Raw genomic sequence first — 15,076 nt, forward strand, 5'->3', positions numbered from 1 at the left:
CACGATGTAAAATTGCAAAGGCCTTCTGTTAATTAACAAAAGTAATGTCAAATAAATAATTTTTTTCTTTATTTTAATCAGCAGATGCGTCTAAATCCAGGACCTTTTGAGCAGTTATTTCAAGAAGTTTTTTTATCATTACAAAAAGTTTTTTATTCATAAGGAGAACTTTTTTTCTTCTTTCAAAACTAAAAGTTTCCCATAACGAAAATTCTTTTCTCAAGACGTTTTGTTATCAAATATAGAATTTTTTTTTTTATAGTATACTTGATAAAATGGTAGCTGTTAGGGCTGATATGGCATTGGGATTTTCCTGTAATTTTTTTTTCACGTTGTCCAGCCCGGTATTGCCGTAAACGTTGAGTGCTTGAAACAGGTGAAGATGTTAAAGCTAAGTTAGATCGGTTTTTGTTTTTTCAAGAATACCTATTTATGTGATATTTTTGAATTACAATTTAAATCAAGTGTTGAAGAATAAGTATTAAATTACCATTTTTGTTTTCATTATTCTGATCAACATTCAATTTGTTGGGATCAGTATCCAATTTAGATTCATTAGAGATTTGTGATGATACAGACATTTTTTCCGTCTTCTTACAACGTTTTGCGTTCATATTAAACGATTCCGAATAGAGATTAATATACTATTTTTTATTGTTATATTTTTATATATGTACTTATGAACCTATTTATTATAGTGTTATGTATATCTATACAATAAAAAGACGTGGCCGTGGAAACGCAGTTTCACGTCAACTATTGGCCCGATTGACATGAAATTTGGCATAGATATTTAGTTTGAGTTCAGGAGAGTTTAAGTCCACGAAAATATTACTCAGACTACCTTTGACTAGTATGAAATAAAATAATTTTCAAAACAAAAATTTGATAATGACAGCTTACAAAAAATATAAATACAACTGATATTCTAAAATTTCGACAATGATAATGCTATGGTGCCGGCTATGACACCTGATGACAACCATGAGACCAATACTATGAGGCGATATATTTTTTTTTTTTTCCAGTTATGCGCATGCATTTTTTTTTTTTCTTCATCTCAAGCTGTACTAGACTGTATTTCATGCCACGTTGCCTATGCTATATGTATACTGTGTTACATTCCACGTTTCATTCAACGTTTCAGTTTTCATTACACTACTTCCGTCCCCGATTTTCGTGACTAATTTTTCTTCCACCTACCCTCCAAAAAGAAGTTTCACTTCAAAAATGATTTAGGAGTCGTTTTTTTTAACCTGCCCCCGTCCCCTCTGGACCGTTTGCGTCCGTTCCCCCCTCGAGCACCGACAAGCTAACCCACAAAACTCCGCAAGCCCATACGCGACTACCCTTCGTGATCCACTATCCCTCGTGCTCCGCTACCCTAAAAACTGCCACTATTATTTATTATTATTTTTTTATTATCATAGCAACCACGGTTGCAGCAAAATTCATTTCTTCATGACAATTTTGTGGGTGTTTACCCGAGTGGAAATTTCAGTCCGACTCGGATCCAGGTCGGATCCGATTTACCTGATTACATATCCGAATCGGATCAGGCTGGCCGAGTTGGATCCGTTTCAAATCAGGGAAAGCGGATCCGGTTAGCCTTAGCCAAACCTGACTGAACTCGGAGATAACTTTGAATAAAAAAATAAAGTCCGATTAAAGTCCGGCAATCTGGATCCGATTTGGATCGAGAAAGAGTAAGGAAAGCCGGATCCGGTTAGCCTTAGCCATAACGGATCCGAAAAGTGTCAGGAAACCCGGATCCGGATTACCTTAGCCATACTGGATCCGATTCAGATCAGGATCCGGCCAAGCCGGATTCAATTTCCACTCGGGTAGTTTGAATATTTTTTATTTCACTATCCAGTTTTTCATGATTGAGTATTTTTGATAACTTGATCATTCAGTTACAAAAGCAGCAAATAATAATTATGTTTTTTTCCGTATTTCAAAAAACCCTTTTTACAATTCACACATGATCAAACTCTCTTCATTTATCAAACTCTCGATCACTTCATTTTTCAATTTTTTTTATTTCTGTGATGCAATTAAATATTTGATTTTTCAATTATTAATAAGGAGTAACGTGGTTGACGTTTAGAAGTTTGTTTCTTGACACAAACCATCTAAACAACTCATTTCTTTCTTCAAAGATGTTTTTGCCAAGAAGTTTATTTCTACCGTCAAGAATTATTCTTCTTTTTTTTATCAAAAAAATTTCTCAGTGTACTAATCAGAATATTTAAATCAATTCAATTCGGCTCCCTATCATGTACCTGTTCTTTTTCCTGTTGATTCCTTGGCCAAAGTGTTACAGTTAAGAAGATTTCACCCAAATTCTGACGTGGTTTCGCTGGATCTTTTAAGCTCAGTACTATATCTTGAGCATGGCCTAGCTCTAAAAGAGTAAGATCTAATGGCGCAGCACCCATAAAATCATCTTGAAGGCCCCAGTCATAATCGAAAACCTAAAAAAAAGAAAAAAAATAGTTAAATGTTATAATACAATAAGGAATATAAAAGCCCGATCAACAAAGAAACGTTATGAAATTAATCTCTAATACATTTTTTTTCGGAACGATGCTCAGAACGGTATTTGAAATGTTTATAAAACGTATAGAAAGTTTTTAATTTACTGAATATTTAAATAATACGTTTCTCTAGTCTTTTTCAAAAATCAATCGAAAATGATTTAAAATTAACGTTAAAGATACATATTAAGTGAATAGATTCCGAAATGTTTCTGTATAAACGTTTTTAATCTATCAATCCATTTACAATTATGAACCGATACCTAAAATACGTGTCTAATATGTTTCAGAATAAGTCTTTCTCAAACGTTACGAATTTAACATTTCATATATATTTTTATAAAACGATTGAAAAATCATTCTGTGCATCGTAATAACAAATTATACTTTAGACGTAAAAAAAAGCAATTTACCCAGGTAGGATCCCACAAGGGTGAACGGCCGTGCCAGGCTTGTTACAAGCTTGTGTTTCCTAGCCTTGGTGGACTAGAATGTGCCTAGCTTGGCACAGAAAATTTTTCCAGTCATTGCACAAGACTTGTTAATCTAGGCTTGTACCAAGCCTGTGTCGATTGTTATTTCCAAGCCTCACACAAGGTTAAAAATTCGAAGCTCGTGTCAAGCTTGTATTTACAGTCATTGCACAAGACTTGTTATTCCAGGCTTGTACCAAGCCTGTGACAATCGTTAATTCCAAGCCTTACACAGGGTTAAAAATTCCAAGCACGTATCAAGCCTGTATTTACAGTCATTGCACAAGACTTGCTAGTCCAAGCTTGTACCAAGCCTGTGTCAATCGGTAATTCCAAGCCTCACACAAGGTTAAAAACTCCAAGCTTGTGTCAAGCCTGTATTTACAGTCATTGCACAAGACTTGTTAGCCCAGGCTTGTACCAAGCCTGTGTTAATCGTTAGTTCCAAGCCTCACACAAGATTAAAAATTTCAAGGTTGTGTCAAGCCTGTTTTTCCAGTCACTAGACAAGCCTTGTTAATCCAGGCTCGACACAAGACTGTCCTCTTGATTTTTCCCGCCCTCACACGAGCCTCGTAATACAGCCTTGTTTCAAGCTGGTGCCCATTGTTTCACCAAGCCCGACACGAGACTTGACTTATGCATATATTTAACTCAAAAAAAAAATTATAGTAATTAGATATATAAATTTAATATAAATTTCAAATAAAAATTATCAGGCTTTGACTATTGTGTGAGGCATTCGCGAGGACTGTGTGTTTAGTCTCAATAGAATTTATTTATATAAAAAATTTTGACGACCACTTTATCAATACCCCGATGGTCGACATGATAGTGCATTGGACTTCCACGTGAGAGGCCCCGGATCGATCCCGCGTCGCGTCCCTAGTTTTTCGTTTGATTATTATCGTTTAATAGAATTGTCTGAATTAAAAAATAACAATGTCGGAATTATTAAATTAACAATAATAATAGATTAACCATAATAATTTATTTATATTTTTTTAAAAATTGTTTTTGGAAGCTTGAGTCAAGCCCGAGGCACAAGCCTTGGCACAAGGCTGGAATACGAGTCTTGACACGAGGCTGGGACACGAGCCTTGGCACAAGGCTTGTCATCAAGCTTGTAACATAGGCACATTTCCAATCGCTTAGCAACCTTGGCACAAGCTTGTAGCACAAGCATGTAAGCCTTGTGCACAAGCTTGTGCCAAGCCTGGCACAATCGTTTACTCCTACCTGGGTAGGATTACTTGTTGTTGCCTCTCTTTGAAACTAAAAAAAAAGCTATTGAATAGAGATTTTTGAGACGTTTTTTAGATGTAAAAAATTTATGTATTCAATACATTGGAGCCAAATCGTATTTATCATATTAGATAGAATATATATAAAAAACGTTATTTACGTAGCAATCCAAAACGTACGATTTCCGGAAAATATCCGGAAATTTACCAAAATTGCAAACCGGAAATTTGTGGTTAACTGGGGTATTTGTGATTCTATAGAAAAATATATTCAACGTGCTTACTGTATAGGCTTCTAAAACGTTGAAAGATATATGTGTTAATAACAATGTAGGCAAACACACTTAAAACGAATTTTCAAAAAGACGTCACAGGCTCTGTTTCACGAGAACATTAAAAAAACGACGAGGCTCACATTTTACGAACAATCTTATTATTCAAATGACAAAAAAAAAAACGATTTCTACTTCCTATTATCATGTCGCTGTTATCACCTACTGATTAATTTTATTGTTTAATTTTTTTCCATTTATATATTTTTCGAAACTCTAATGATCTACTCGTAATGTCTTCAATTTAACATTTTGCTTTGAATTGTTATTTAAATTTTGGAGATTTATTTTTTTTCCTCAAAAACTATTGAAGATAGCGGAAAAAACCCACAATGCAGGCGATAGAGTTTTTTGAGACGCAAAATGAAAGCCTATTACGAAGTCTTCAATCCAATTCTACGTTAAGTTATTTATTGCCTACTTTTTCAAAATTGTAAAAAAATTGATTAAAAATGCTATAACTTTCAGGATACTGAAGATAGAATCATTGTATTAGGCTCAATTGAAAGTTATTACTGGTGGCGAATGGCTAAGGAATCGGTGTGTTTTACCTGTTAATTTATGAGCAATTAATGTAGCCAAAGAAATTAACAGGTAAGTCACATACTTTTCTCAGCCATTGGTCGATAGCTTTCAATTCGAATCAAGAGATAACTATTCTTAGATTTGTCACAAGATAAAATAGAGCGCCATTTTTTGTTTTTATCGGGCTGCCATATTTGGAGTTATTGTCAACATAGAGACTTTGTAGTAAGCATAAAAAAAGCTTTTTCAAGAAGCTGTCTAGTGTTTTCTGGAAAATATTTTTTCTGTGATTTTTTTTTCCAAATTTCAAGGTTTTTTTGTTTTGTTTCAGACGCTATTGCTTATAGCAGAAAAAGTCCATGTTGTGGGCGATTGAGTTTTGGAAGGCGCATTCTTTGAGCCTAAAGCGAAGTCTCAATATTGATTTTTTTTACGAGTTATTGCTGACGCCTTTTTTTTGTTTTTTTCCATTTTTTTTTTTTGTTTTTTGCGGACCGCCATATTCAGAGTTATTATCAACATAGAAATTTCGTATTAGGCTCAAAAGTAGCTCCTTCAGAAGATCTAGTGCTTTTCAGAAAATTTCTGTTCCATATGGATGCATACTTTTTGAGAGAAAAAAAAAATGTCTTTTTTTTTTTAAATTCCAAGGTTTTTTGTTTTGCTTCAAAAACTATTGCTCATAGCAGAAAAAGTCCATTATGCGGACGATAGAGTTTTCGAAGACGCATTTTTTGAGCCTAAAATGAAGTCTCTATCTTAATTTGATGACGAGTAATTGCTGGCGCCGTTTTTTGCACCATTGAAAAATTTTTGTATAAACGTCTGTTTTTTTTAATTTGGTTGCTAATCTATTTCAAAGAAATAGAATATGATAGAGAAATTTCTGAAGGTCATAGCAACCCTCGTAACTTATACTCTCCGATTCATAGTTTAGATGGTATTAAATTTTGAAAAAGAACGAACATTTTCCAAGTATCGATATTTTTTTTTTTTTCAAAAAGTATTATTGACAGGAGAAAAGTTTATAATGGTTTTTAAATAGTTTTTAGAGGCGCTTCTTTTGAGCTAAGAACAAACTCTCTGAGTTCAGTGGTTCAAAAGCTATATACTTTTTTTTTTTTGGTTGATAAATTCAATATTGCGGCTGAGCCTATGGCTCCTAGCCTCCGTAAAAACCTTCATCACAAAGGTTAGAAAAATATTTATAAACTTTGGGTAATGTCAAGACCTAAAAATAACAACTTTTATGATGCTAATGATGAAAAAATGATTTGTTTTGGTCACAGAAAATATAGATATTTATATAGATATTTATATATATATAGATATTTATATTTTATGTATATTTTAGAAAAACTCAGGTGATTCCTTAGGTTCTCGAATTACTTTCAAGTACAGTTTATGTTATTGATGACTCAATGGATCAGTCAGCTGTAATTGGTAGAGAAATAAAAGTTGACAGTGAAAAAGAAAATTTAATACCACCAATGGACAAACCAGTGTATCATAGAAGAAGACATATTATTGATTCATCATCTGACAGTGATGACTTATTAACTACATGCAAAACAGAATCATCACAAAAATTAAAAACACACAGTTTAGAAAGAAAAAAAAATGAGATAATAATGACAGTTCTAGTCCAACAAAATTATCGAGAAATTCACAAGCTCAAAGAATAAAAATACCACCAAAAAAGAATTGTTCATTCACAAGAACATAAAATACCAATAAAAAAGCCAACAAAATTTCTGTCAGATTCATCAGATGATGATTTGGGAAAACCTATTAATAAAGAAGAATGTATCCTAAAAAAAGTACAGATAAATGACAAGGACCTGATTTTAAAGTTAATTTACAACGACTTGGGCTTGATAATACACTATCATCTTGGATTCAAAAAATTGAAACAAATCAATTAATGGGTGGATTACGAACTGAAAAATCTGATCTTATTGAAGTACACCAAACAATGGCTCAAATAAATAGTTTATGGGAAAAAAGACGAAGTGAATCATCAATTATCAAATCACCTACACTAACAAAAGAAATTCCATCTCCATCAGTTGAAACGCACGTAACAAATAACATTTCAAGACCATTATTCAATTTGCAATCTAATAAATGTGATTCATCAAACAAAAATGACAAATATCAAATCGAAAAAAGTCCAGAGTCAACTATGATTGAATTTAATTCAACACCTGAAGTTGAGGCAGACAAAAGTGTTAATTTCAAGATATGTTTGACAACGATGATGATGATTTTTTTATAAAAGAATTGAATGAATTGAGAGATCTTCCAGTATTTGGCAATAGTCAACAATCTTCAGTTGAACAATCAAGTTCTCAAGTATCAGTTAAATCAAAAATGATGGTCTTAGTGATGAATTTGATAGTTTAAATTACAATTATTCACTAAAAATGTTAAAATTATTCCATAGAATATTTGGTCTTTATAATTTTCGTCCGAATCAACTTCAAGCAATAAATTCAGCATTATTAAAATATGATACATTTATATTAATGCCAACTGGTTACAACCCAGGTAGGAGTTCTCGGGCTTGAATAACTGTGCCAGGCTTGTGCGAGGGTCGTGTATCAAGCCTTGGGAGCACAGGCTTGACACAAGCTTGTGCCCATTGTTTTCCCCGGCCTCACACGAGCCTTGTTAACACAGGCTTGACACAAGACTGTCCCCGTTTTTTTTAACCGGCCTCACACAGGCCTTAATAATTCAAGCCTGTGTCAAGCCTGTGTTTTTTGTTTTCCCCGGCCTCACACGAGCCTTGTTAACACAGGCTTGACACAAGACTGTCCCCGTTGTTTTCAACCGGCCTCACACAGGCCTCAATAGTCCAAGCCAGTGTCAAGCCTGTGTTTTTTGTTTTCCCCGGCCTCACACGAGCCTTGTTAACACAGGCTTGACACAAGACTGTCCCCGTTGTTTTCAACCGGCCTCACACAGGCCTCAATAGTCCAAGCCAGTGTCAAGCCTGTTTTTTTTGTTTTCCCCGGCCTCACACGAGCCTTGTGTCAAGCCCGTTTGACCAAGCCTCACACGGGACTTAACTTGTGCATATATTCAATTAAAAAAAAAAAAATTAATATAGATCTATAAATTGTAAATAGAAATTTTAAATAACAATTATTAGGTTTTGACTATCGTGCCAGGCTTTTACAAGGACTGTGAATTGACTCTCGAATAAATTCATTCATATAAAAAATTTTGACTGACTCTTTCAGTAATACCCCGGTGGTTGACTTGATAGAGCATTGGAGTTTCACGTGAGTGGCCTAGGATCGATCCCGCGTTACGCCGTTTATTTTCGTTCATATAATTATCGTTAATTCAAATTGTATCGCGTAAAAAATAATAATGTTAACTGAATAAATTAATAATAATTGTTTATTTATATTTTTTTATAAATTTTTTTGCAAGCCCGTGTCAAGCCTGGGAACACAAAACTGTGCCAAGCTTGGGAACACAAGACTGTGTCCAGCCTGGGAACACAAGCCTGTGTCAAGCCCGATACACTAGTCCGACACCAGCAAATACATCGTGAACATTCCAGACTTGACACAGGCTTGTGTCTCAGGCCTGACACAGGCCCGAGAGCCGGTTAATCAGGCTTGTCCCAGGCTTGTGCCCGTCGTCACTTCCTACCTGGGAAGTGATATATTACATCAATTAAATATGACTAAACCAAAATGGTTTTTATCAAGTTTTAATCGTCCAAATCTTAAATAAACTGCTGTTGATTAAAAACCAAAACAAAAGTTTAAATTTAGTGTATATAAAATTCTGGTGTTAGTCAGTAAATTGTCTAGTGCCTCTATAATTTTGTCTTTAAACTTGAACTAATAACAAAATGTAAACAAATGAAATATAATAAAACGTCAAAGTTTGATTTCACATATTGAGCCAACATAATATAAAAAAAAGTATATTAATTTTATTATATTCTATTTATTATTAATTGTATTTTATTTATAATTAATTTATAATTCTATCAAATTAACAGTATTAAGAAAATTAATGATAAACGAAATGAATAAAAAAATATATATAAATGATTATGAACGTATAACAAATAATTAGAATGACAAACTTTTAAAATTATTAAATTTATTAAATAATTATTGGAATAAACGTGATATTAAAAAAAAATTTTGTTGTATTATATTTGTAACACGTCGTTTTAAAACAAAAGTATTGTATCACATCCTAAAAGATACAAATGATATTGCTAAGTGGAATAAAGAAACATTAATACGTTTTCGTCAAGGTATAACAAATTGTTTAATTGCAACTGATGTTCCTGATGAAGGTATATCCCGGGAAAAAATTCCAACGATCGTTGACGATCGTATATGCACGATCGTGGGAGACAACGCTTTTGTCCACGTCTCGGATGATCGTCGACGATCTTTAGAGGTTTTCACCGATCTGTGACGATCTTCAAAGATCTTCAGCGACCTGTTAAGGTTTTTCGATCTTCGAATATCGCAGAATATATTTTAAGATCATCAAAGATCGTGGACGATCAGAAAAATTAATCATAAAAAAAATAAAACAATGAAAAACAATTTAAACTCCTTTAAATAAATATTTTACGAAATTTTAGAAAGCAATATCGAGTTTGTTTTATCTTTAAAGATCGTCACAGATCGCTGAAGATCTTTAAAGATCGTCACAGAACGGTGAAAATCTTTAAAGATCGTCCCCAGGTAGGAAGTGACGACGGGCACAAGCCTGGGACAAGCCTGATTACCCGGCTCTCGGGCCTGTGTCAGGCCTGTGACACAAGCCTGTGTCAAGTCTGGAATGTTCACGATGTATTTACTGGTGTCGGACTAGTGTATCAGGCTTGGCACAGGCTTGTGTTCAAGGACTTACGATCTTGTGTTCCCAGGCTTGACACAGTCTTGTGTTCCCAGAAGCTTGACACCGGCTTGCAAAAAAAATTATAAAAAAATATAAATAAACAATTATTATTAATTTAATTTGACATTATTATTTTTACGCGATACAATTTGAATTAACGATGATTATATGAACGAAAATAAACGGCGTAACGGGGGATCGATCCTAGGTCTCTCACGTGGAACTCCAATGCTCTATCAAGTCGACCACGGGGGATTCATGAAAGAGTCAGTCAAAATTTTTTATATGGATGAATTTATTCGAGAGTCAATACACAGTCCTTGTAAAAGCCTGGCACGATAGTCAAAACCTAATAATTTTTATTTAAAATGTCTATTCACAATTTATAGATCTAATTAATTAATTTTTTTTTTTTTAATTGAATATATGCACAAGTCAAGTTCCGTGTGAGGCTTGGTAAAACGGGCTTGACACAAGGCTCGTGTGAGGCCGGGGAAAACAAAAAAAACAGGCTTGACACCGGCTTGGACTATTGAAGCCTGTGTGAGGCCGGTTGAAAACAACGGGGACAGTCTTGTGTCAAGCCTGTGTTAACAAGGCTCGTGTGAGGCCGGGGAAAACAAAAAACACAGGCTTGACACCGGCTTGAATTATTGAGGCCTGTGTGAGGCCGGTTGAAAACAACGGGGACAGTCTTGTGTCAAGCCTGTGTTAACAAGGCTCGTGTGAGGCCGGGGAAAACAAAAAACACAGGCTTGACACCGGCTTGAATTATTGAGGCCTGTGTGAGGCCGGTTGAAAACAACGGGGACAGTCTTGTGTCAAGCCTGTGTTAACAAGGCTCGTGTGAGGCCGGGGAAAACAAAAAACACAGGCTTGACACCGGCTTGAATTATTGAGGCCTGTGTGAGGCCGGTTAAAGACAACGGGGACAGTCTTGTGTCAAGCCTGTGTTAACGAGGCTCGTGTGAGGCCGGGGAAAACAAAAAACACAGGCTTGACACCGGCTTGAATTATTGAGGCCTGTGTGAGGCCGGTTAAAGACAACGGGGACAGTCTTGTGTCAAGCCTGTGTTAACGAGGCTCGTGTAAGGCCGGAGAAAACAATGGGCACAAGCTTGTGTCAAGCCTGTGCTCCCCAGGCTCGATACACGACCCTCGCACAAGCCTGGCACAGTTGTTCAAGCCCGAGAACTCCTACCTGGGTCGACGATCACCCCCAATAACGTTCTCTTTCACGATCGTGCATATACGATCGTCAACGATCGTCGGAATTTTTTCCCGGGATACCATCATGTTCATTAATAATACTTTATGATCCACCACTTGATTTTCGATCATACGTGCAAAGTAAAGGACGGGCAAGAGATTCATCATGTTCATTTACAATGTTTATTTCATCAAATGATAGAAAGTTAAAAGACATATTTAAATTGAACTAAAAATTTATTAAAATGTTATATTACTGCTAGCAATGATGACAATATTGATAGAATAAAACAGAAAAAAACATATGTAATAATAAAATTGAACCATATACATTTATTTCATCAAATGGTTATCGTTCATCATGAATAGATGTATCAGCAGTATCATTAATTAATAGATATTGTTCATCACTTGATACATCAAAATGTATTAATTGTACACCAACACTTGTACTACATAAAGTTAAACGTCATGAAGACGATGTTGCTTACGTTGATGATCCTGAAGATGATGAATTTTTATACTTGGTATTATTAAAATTTCCATTAATATCACCATTACATGAAACAATAAATGGTGATATTATGTCATCACTTAGATTTGCAAAACGTTCAGCAGCAATAAAAGCATGTATTGAGTTTCATAAAATTGGCGAATTAAATGATAAATTATTACCACGTGATACTGATGAAATAATTCAAGATATAACAATTCATTTGAGTAATTGGATAAATGAAACAAATACTGGTAAAACAACATTGTTTGGAAAAAATAATAATGTACGACCACATATCAAATTTCATCATTTTATAATTCACAACCCTTATCAAATAAAATTGTTTACATGCATGTTATTAATGTAAAACCAGTTTATTCAAAACCATCAAATAATCGTCAAGAAAATTTTTTATAATTATCTCAATGATAATTTTGGTTATGCAATATTATCTAGTAAAAAACTTTCAACAGTACCAAGTTTTCCAATATACATGAATGTTAGACAATTAAATGTTAATTCTTTTGTTAATCACAGTGAATTAACATTAAAACACCAAGTGAATTTGATAAATTAAAAAATCGATGATCTGATCGTTACTGAAGAAAGCTGGCCAAGAAATGCAAATAATGCTTATATTTTCTTTTTAAAATGAACTCATAATAGGTCGAAGCGTACTAAAGGAATTTTATATATATCCTTATATGTATGTGTAGACGTGCTTTTGAGGTCCATTTCAGTCATTTATCCAGGACTTCGAGGACATTTCTGCATTTTGAGGACGGTCCCCGTTATTTTTTAGGTGACAACGTTAGTGTAAGGACCGTCCTCAAAAAAAATATTTTATTCTTGAATTATTTCAAGACCCTCAATTTTTCTCTATAATTTTCAGGGACGGTCCTCAAAATGCAGAAATGTCCTTAAAATAAACTATTGATAAAGGCATAGATTTTGAGGACAATCCCCAAGAAAAGTATTTAGTTTAAGAGCGATTTTGGGGACATTATTTGATCAGTCAGGATTTCAAACTTGTAAATTTCCAAAAGCTAGTTCTATTATTATGATTAATCTGGTATTACTTTTTAATTTGATACATATAATAGTTTTAAAGTCATACTGGATTTTTCTCTGAATTATTAGTTAAGAATATTATTTTAATATTGAAGAATTGAGTACGGATGATACTAACTAATACCTGCATAAGTATATTAATTATTCGAGTCAATTAATGAGAATAGTAAATAATACTTCTTGCAGTTTTATTTTAAATATTCATATACGGATATAAAAGAAACTAAATTTTTTTTTTTTTTTTTAAATTAAGTCTTGAACATTGAGGACAAAAAAATGGAATAGATAGAAATGTCAAATAATAAACATAATAACTGGCTGCTTAGATTTTGATTAAAAATCTAATCATTCCATTCTCTACTCCATTTTTTTGTACTCAATGATCAAGACTTAATTTTTAAGTGGTGTTTAACTCAAAAATTGTTTAAAGACAGTTTTGCCAGAATACATGCTATTTAAGCATTATCAGTTTGTCACTATCCCAAACTGACAGAATTATTGTTAGATAAGATCTGTCAAAAATAATGAATATGCAACGATAGAGATGTAAAATAGAATTTATAATAACTTGCTGCTTGAATTTTCATTGTCAAAATCATTTCATTACATGAAAATAATTGAAATCGCAAATTAGTACTAAGTGTATATCTAAATATATACAAAATCAGTATTTTGAGGACAGTCCCTGGATTCAATGTTATATCAATAGACTAGTCCTCAAACTACGATATCCACAAATTCATATATTATACGTATAAGTATATAAATTCATACATATCGTAGTTTGAGGACTAGTCCATTAATATAACAGCGAATTTAGGGACTGTCCTTAAACTACTGATTTTGTATATTTTGAGATATACACTTAGTACTAATTCGCAATTGAATTAATTTAATATAATAAAATGACTTTTACAATGGAAATCCAAGCAGCAAGTTATTATAAATTTCATTTTACATCACTATCACATTGCATATTCAGTACTTTTATAACAGAATTTATTCAACAATAATTCTGCCACTTTGGGATATTGACGATTCCATGATGTTGAACAAGTTTCTGAAAAAGTCTTTAAACAATGTTTAAGTGGAGATCAACTAAAAAATTAAGTCTTGAAGATTAAGTACGAAATAATAAAAGAAATATTTAATAATAATTTCTCAAAGATGCATGTGCATGCAACACAGTCACGGCATGAGTTTGTAATTATTTCATACTGACTAACTTGTTGATGGATGAATATTGTTACAAGGAAAAACTCAATGTTTAACCGTTTTAATGGTATTGAATACAATTTATAATAACTTGCTGCTTAGATTTTCATTGTAATAATCATTTTATTTTGGTAAATTAATTAAATTGCGAATTCGTACTAAGTGTATATCTGAAAATGTACGAGAGCAGTATTTTAAGGACAGTTCTTAAATTCGCTGTTATATTAATGGACTAGTCCTCAAATTAAGATATGCACAAATTCATATATTATACGTATGAACTGATGAATCTGTGCATATTGCAGTTTGAGGACTAGTCCATTGATATAACAGCGAGTTCAGGGACTGTCCTCGAACTACTGATTTTGTATATTTTCAGATATACACTTAGTACTAATACGCAATCTAATTAATTTAATAGAATAAATTGATTTTTACAATGAAAATCCAAGCAGCAAGTTATTATAAATTGTATTTTATATCATAAATGGGTTGATTCTTGAGTTTTATTTTACAACAATATGTATCCAACAACAATTTAATCAGTGCGAAATAATGACAAACTCATGACGTGGAAACGTCATGTATTGTATGTACATTAGGGTGTTTTTTGTTTTCGATATTTTTTTTTCTCTTCGCCCATCTTTATACAAGTTCATACAACTCTAAATCATGCCCAGAAAAAATTTGAACTCAATTAAAAAAAATAGTGAAATAATGCTTCAAAAAGGTAGTATTTACAATTTTTCTGAAAAACAAAATTGTAAATGATCAAAACTATGAATATTATATGCTATAAAATTTAATACTCTATAAAATAAGACCAACGCGAACTTGAACGGTCAAAAATTAAAGTCTCCATATTCAAAATGGTGAATGAAGTGTATTAAACCCATGTTAATCAAATGGAAAAAACAAATGACCCCTGAACCACCTCTAAATATTTTTCAATTGAGTTCAAATTTTTTCTGGGCATGATTTAGAGCTGTATAAACTTGTATGAAGATGGGTGAAGAGAAAAAAAAATATCGAAAAAAAAAAACACCCTAATGTACATGCATCTCTGAGAAATTATTGTTTA

At 33.1% G+C, this 15,076-nt stretch overlaps 1 protein-coding gene across 1 annotated transcript in view; it reads right to left on the reverse strand.

Annotated features, from left to right (window-relative positions):
• Nucleotides 1–15,076, reverse strand: part of LOC122857605 (multiple C2 and transmembrane domain-containing protein) — a 95,685-nt gene that overhangs the window by 23,623 nt on the left and 56,986 nt on the right. Inside the window, 1 exon segment of the mRNA XM_044159864.1 lies at nucleotides 2,286–2,477. Coding sequence (XP_044015799.1) covers nucleotides 2,286–2,477 — 192 coding nt within the window.

The sequence above is a fragment of the Aphidius gifuensis genome, linkage group LG5 (genome assembly GCF_014905175.1).
Source record: "Aphidius gifuensis isolate YNYX2018 linkage group LG5, ASM1490517v1, whole genome shotgun sequence".
NCBI lineage: Eukaryota > Metazoa > Arthropoda > Insecta > Hymenoptera > Braconidae > Aphidius > Aphidius gifuensis.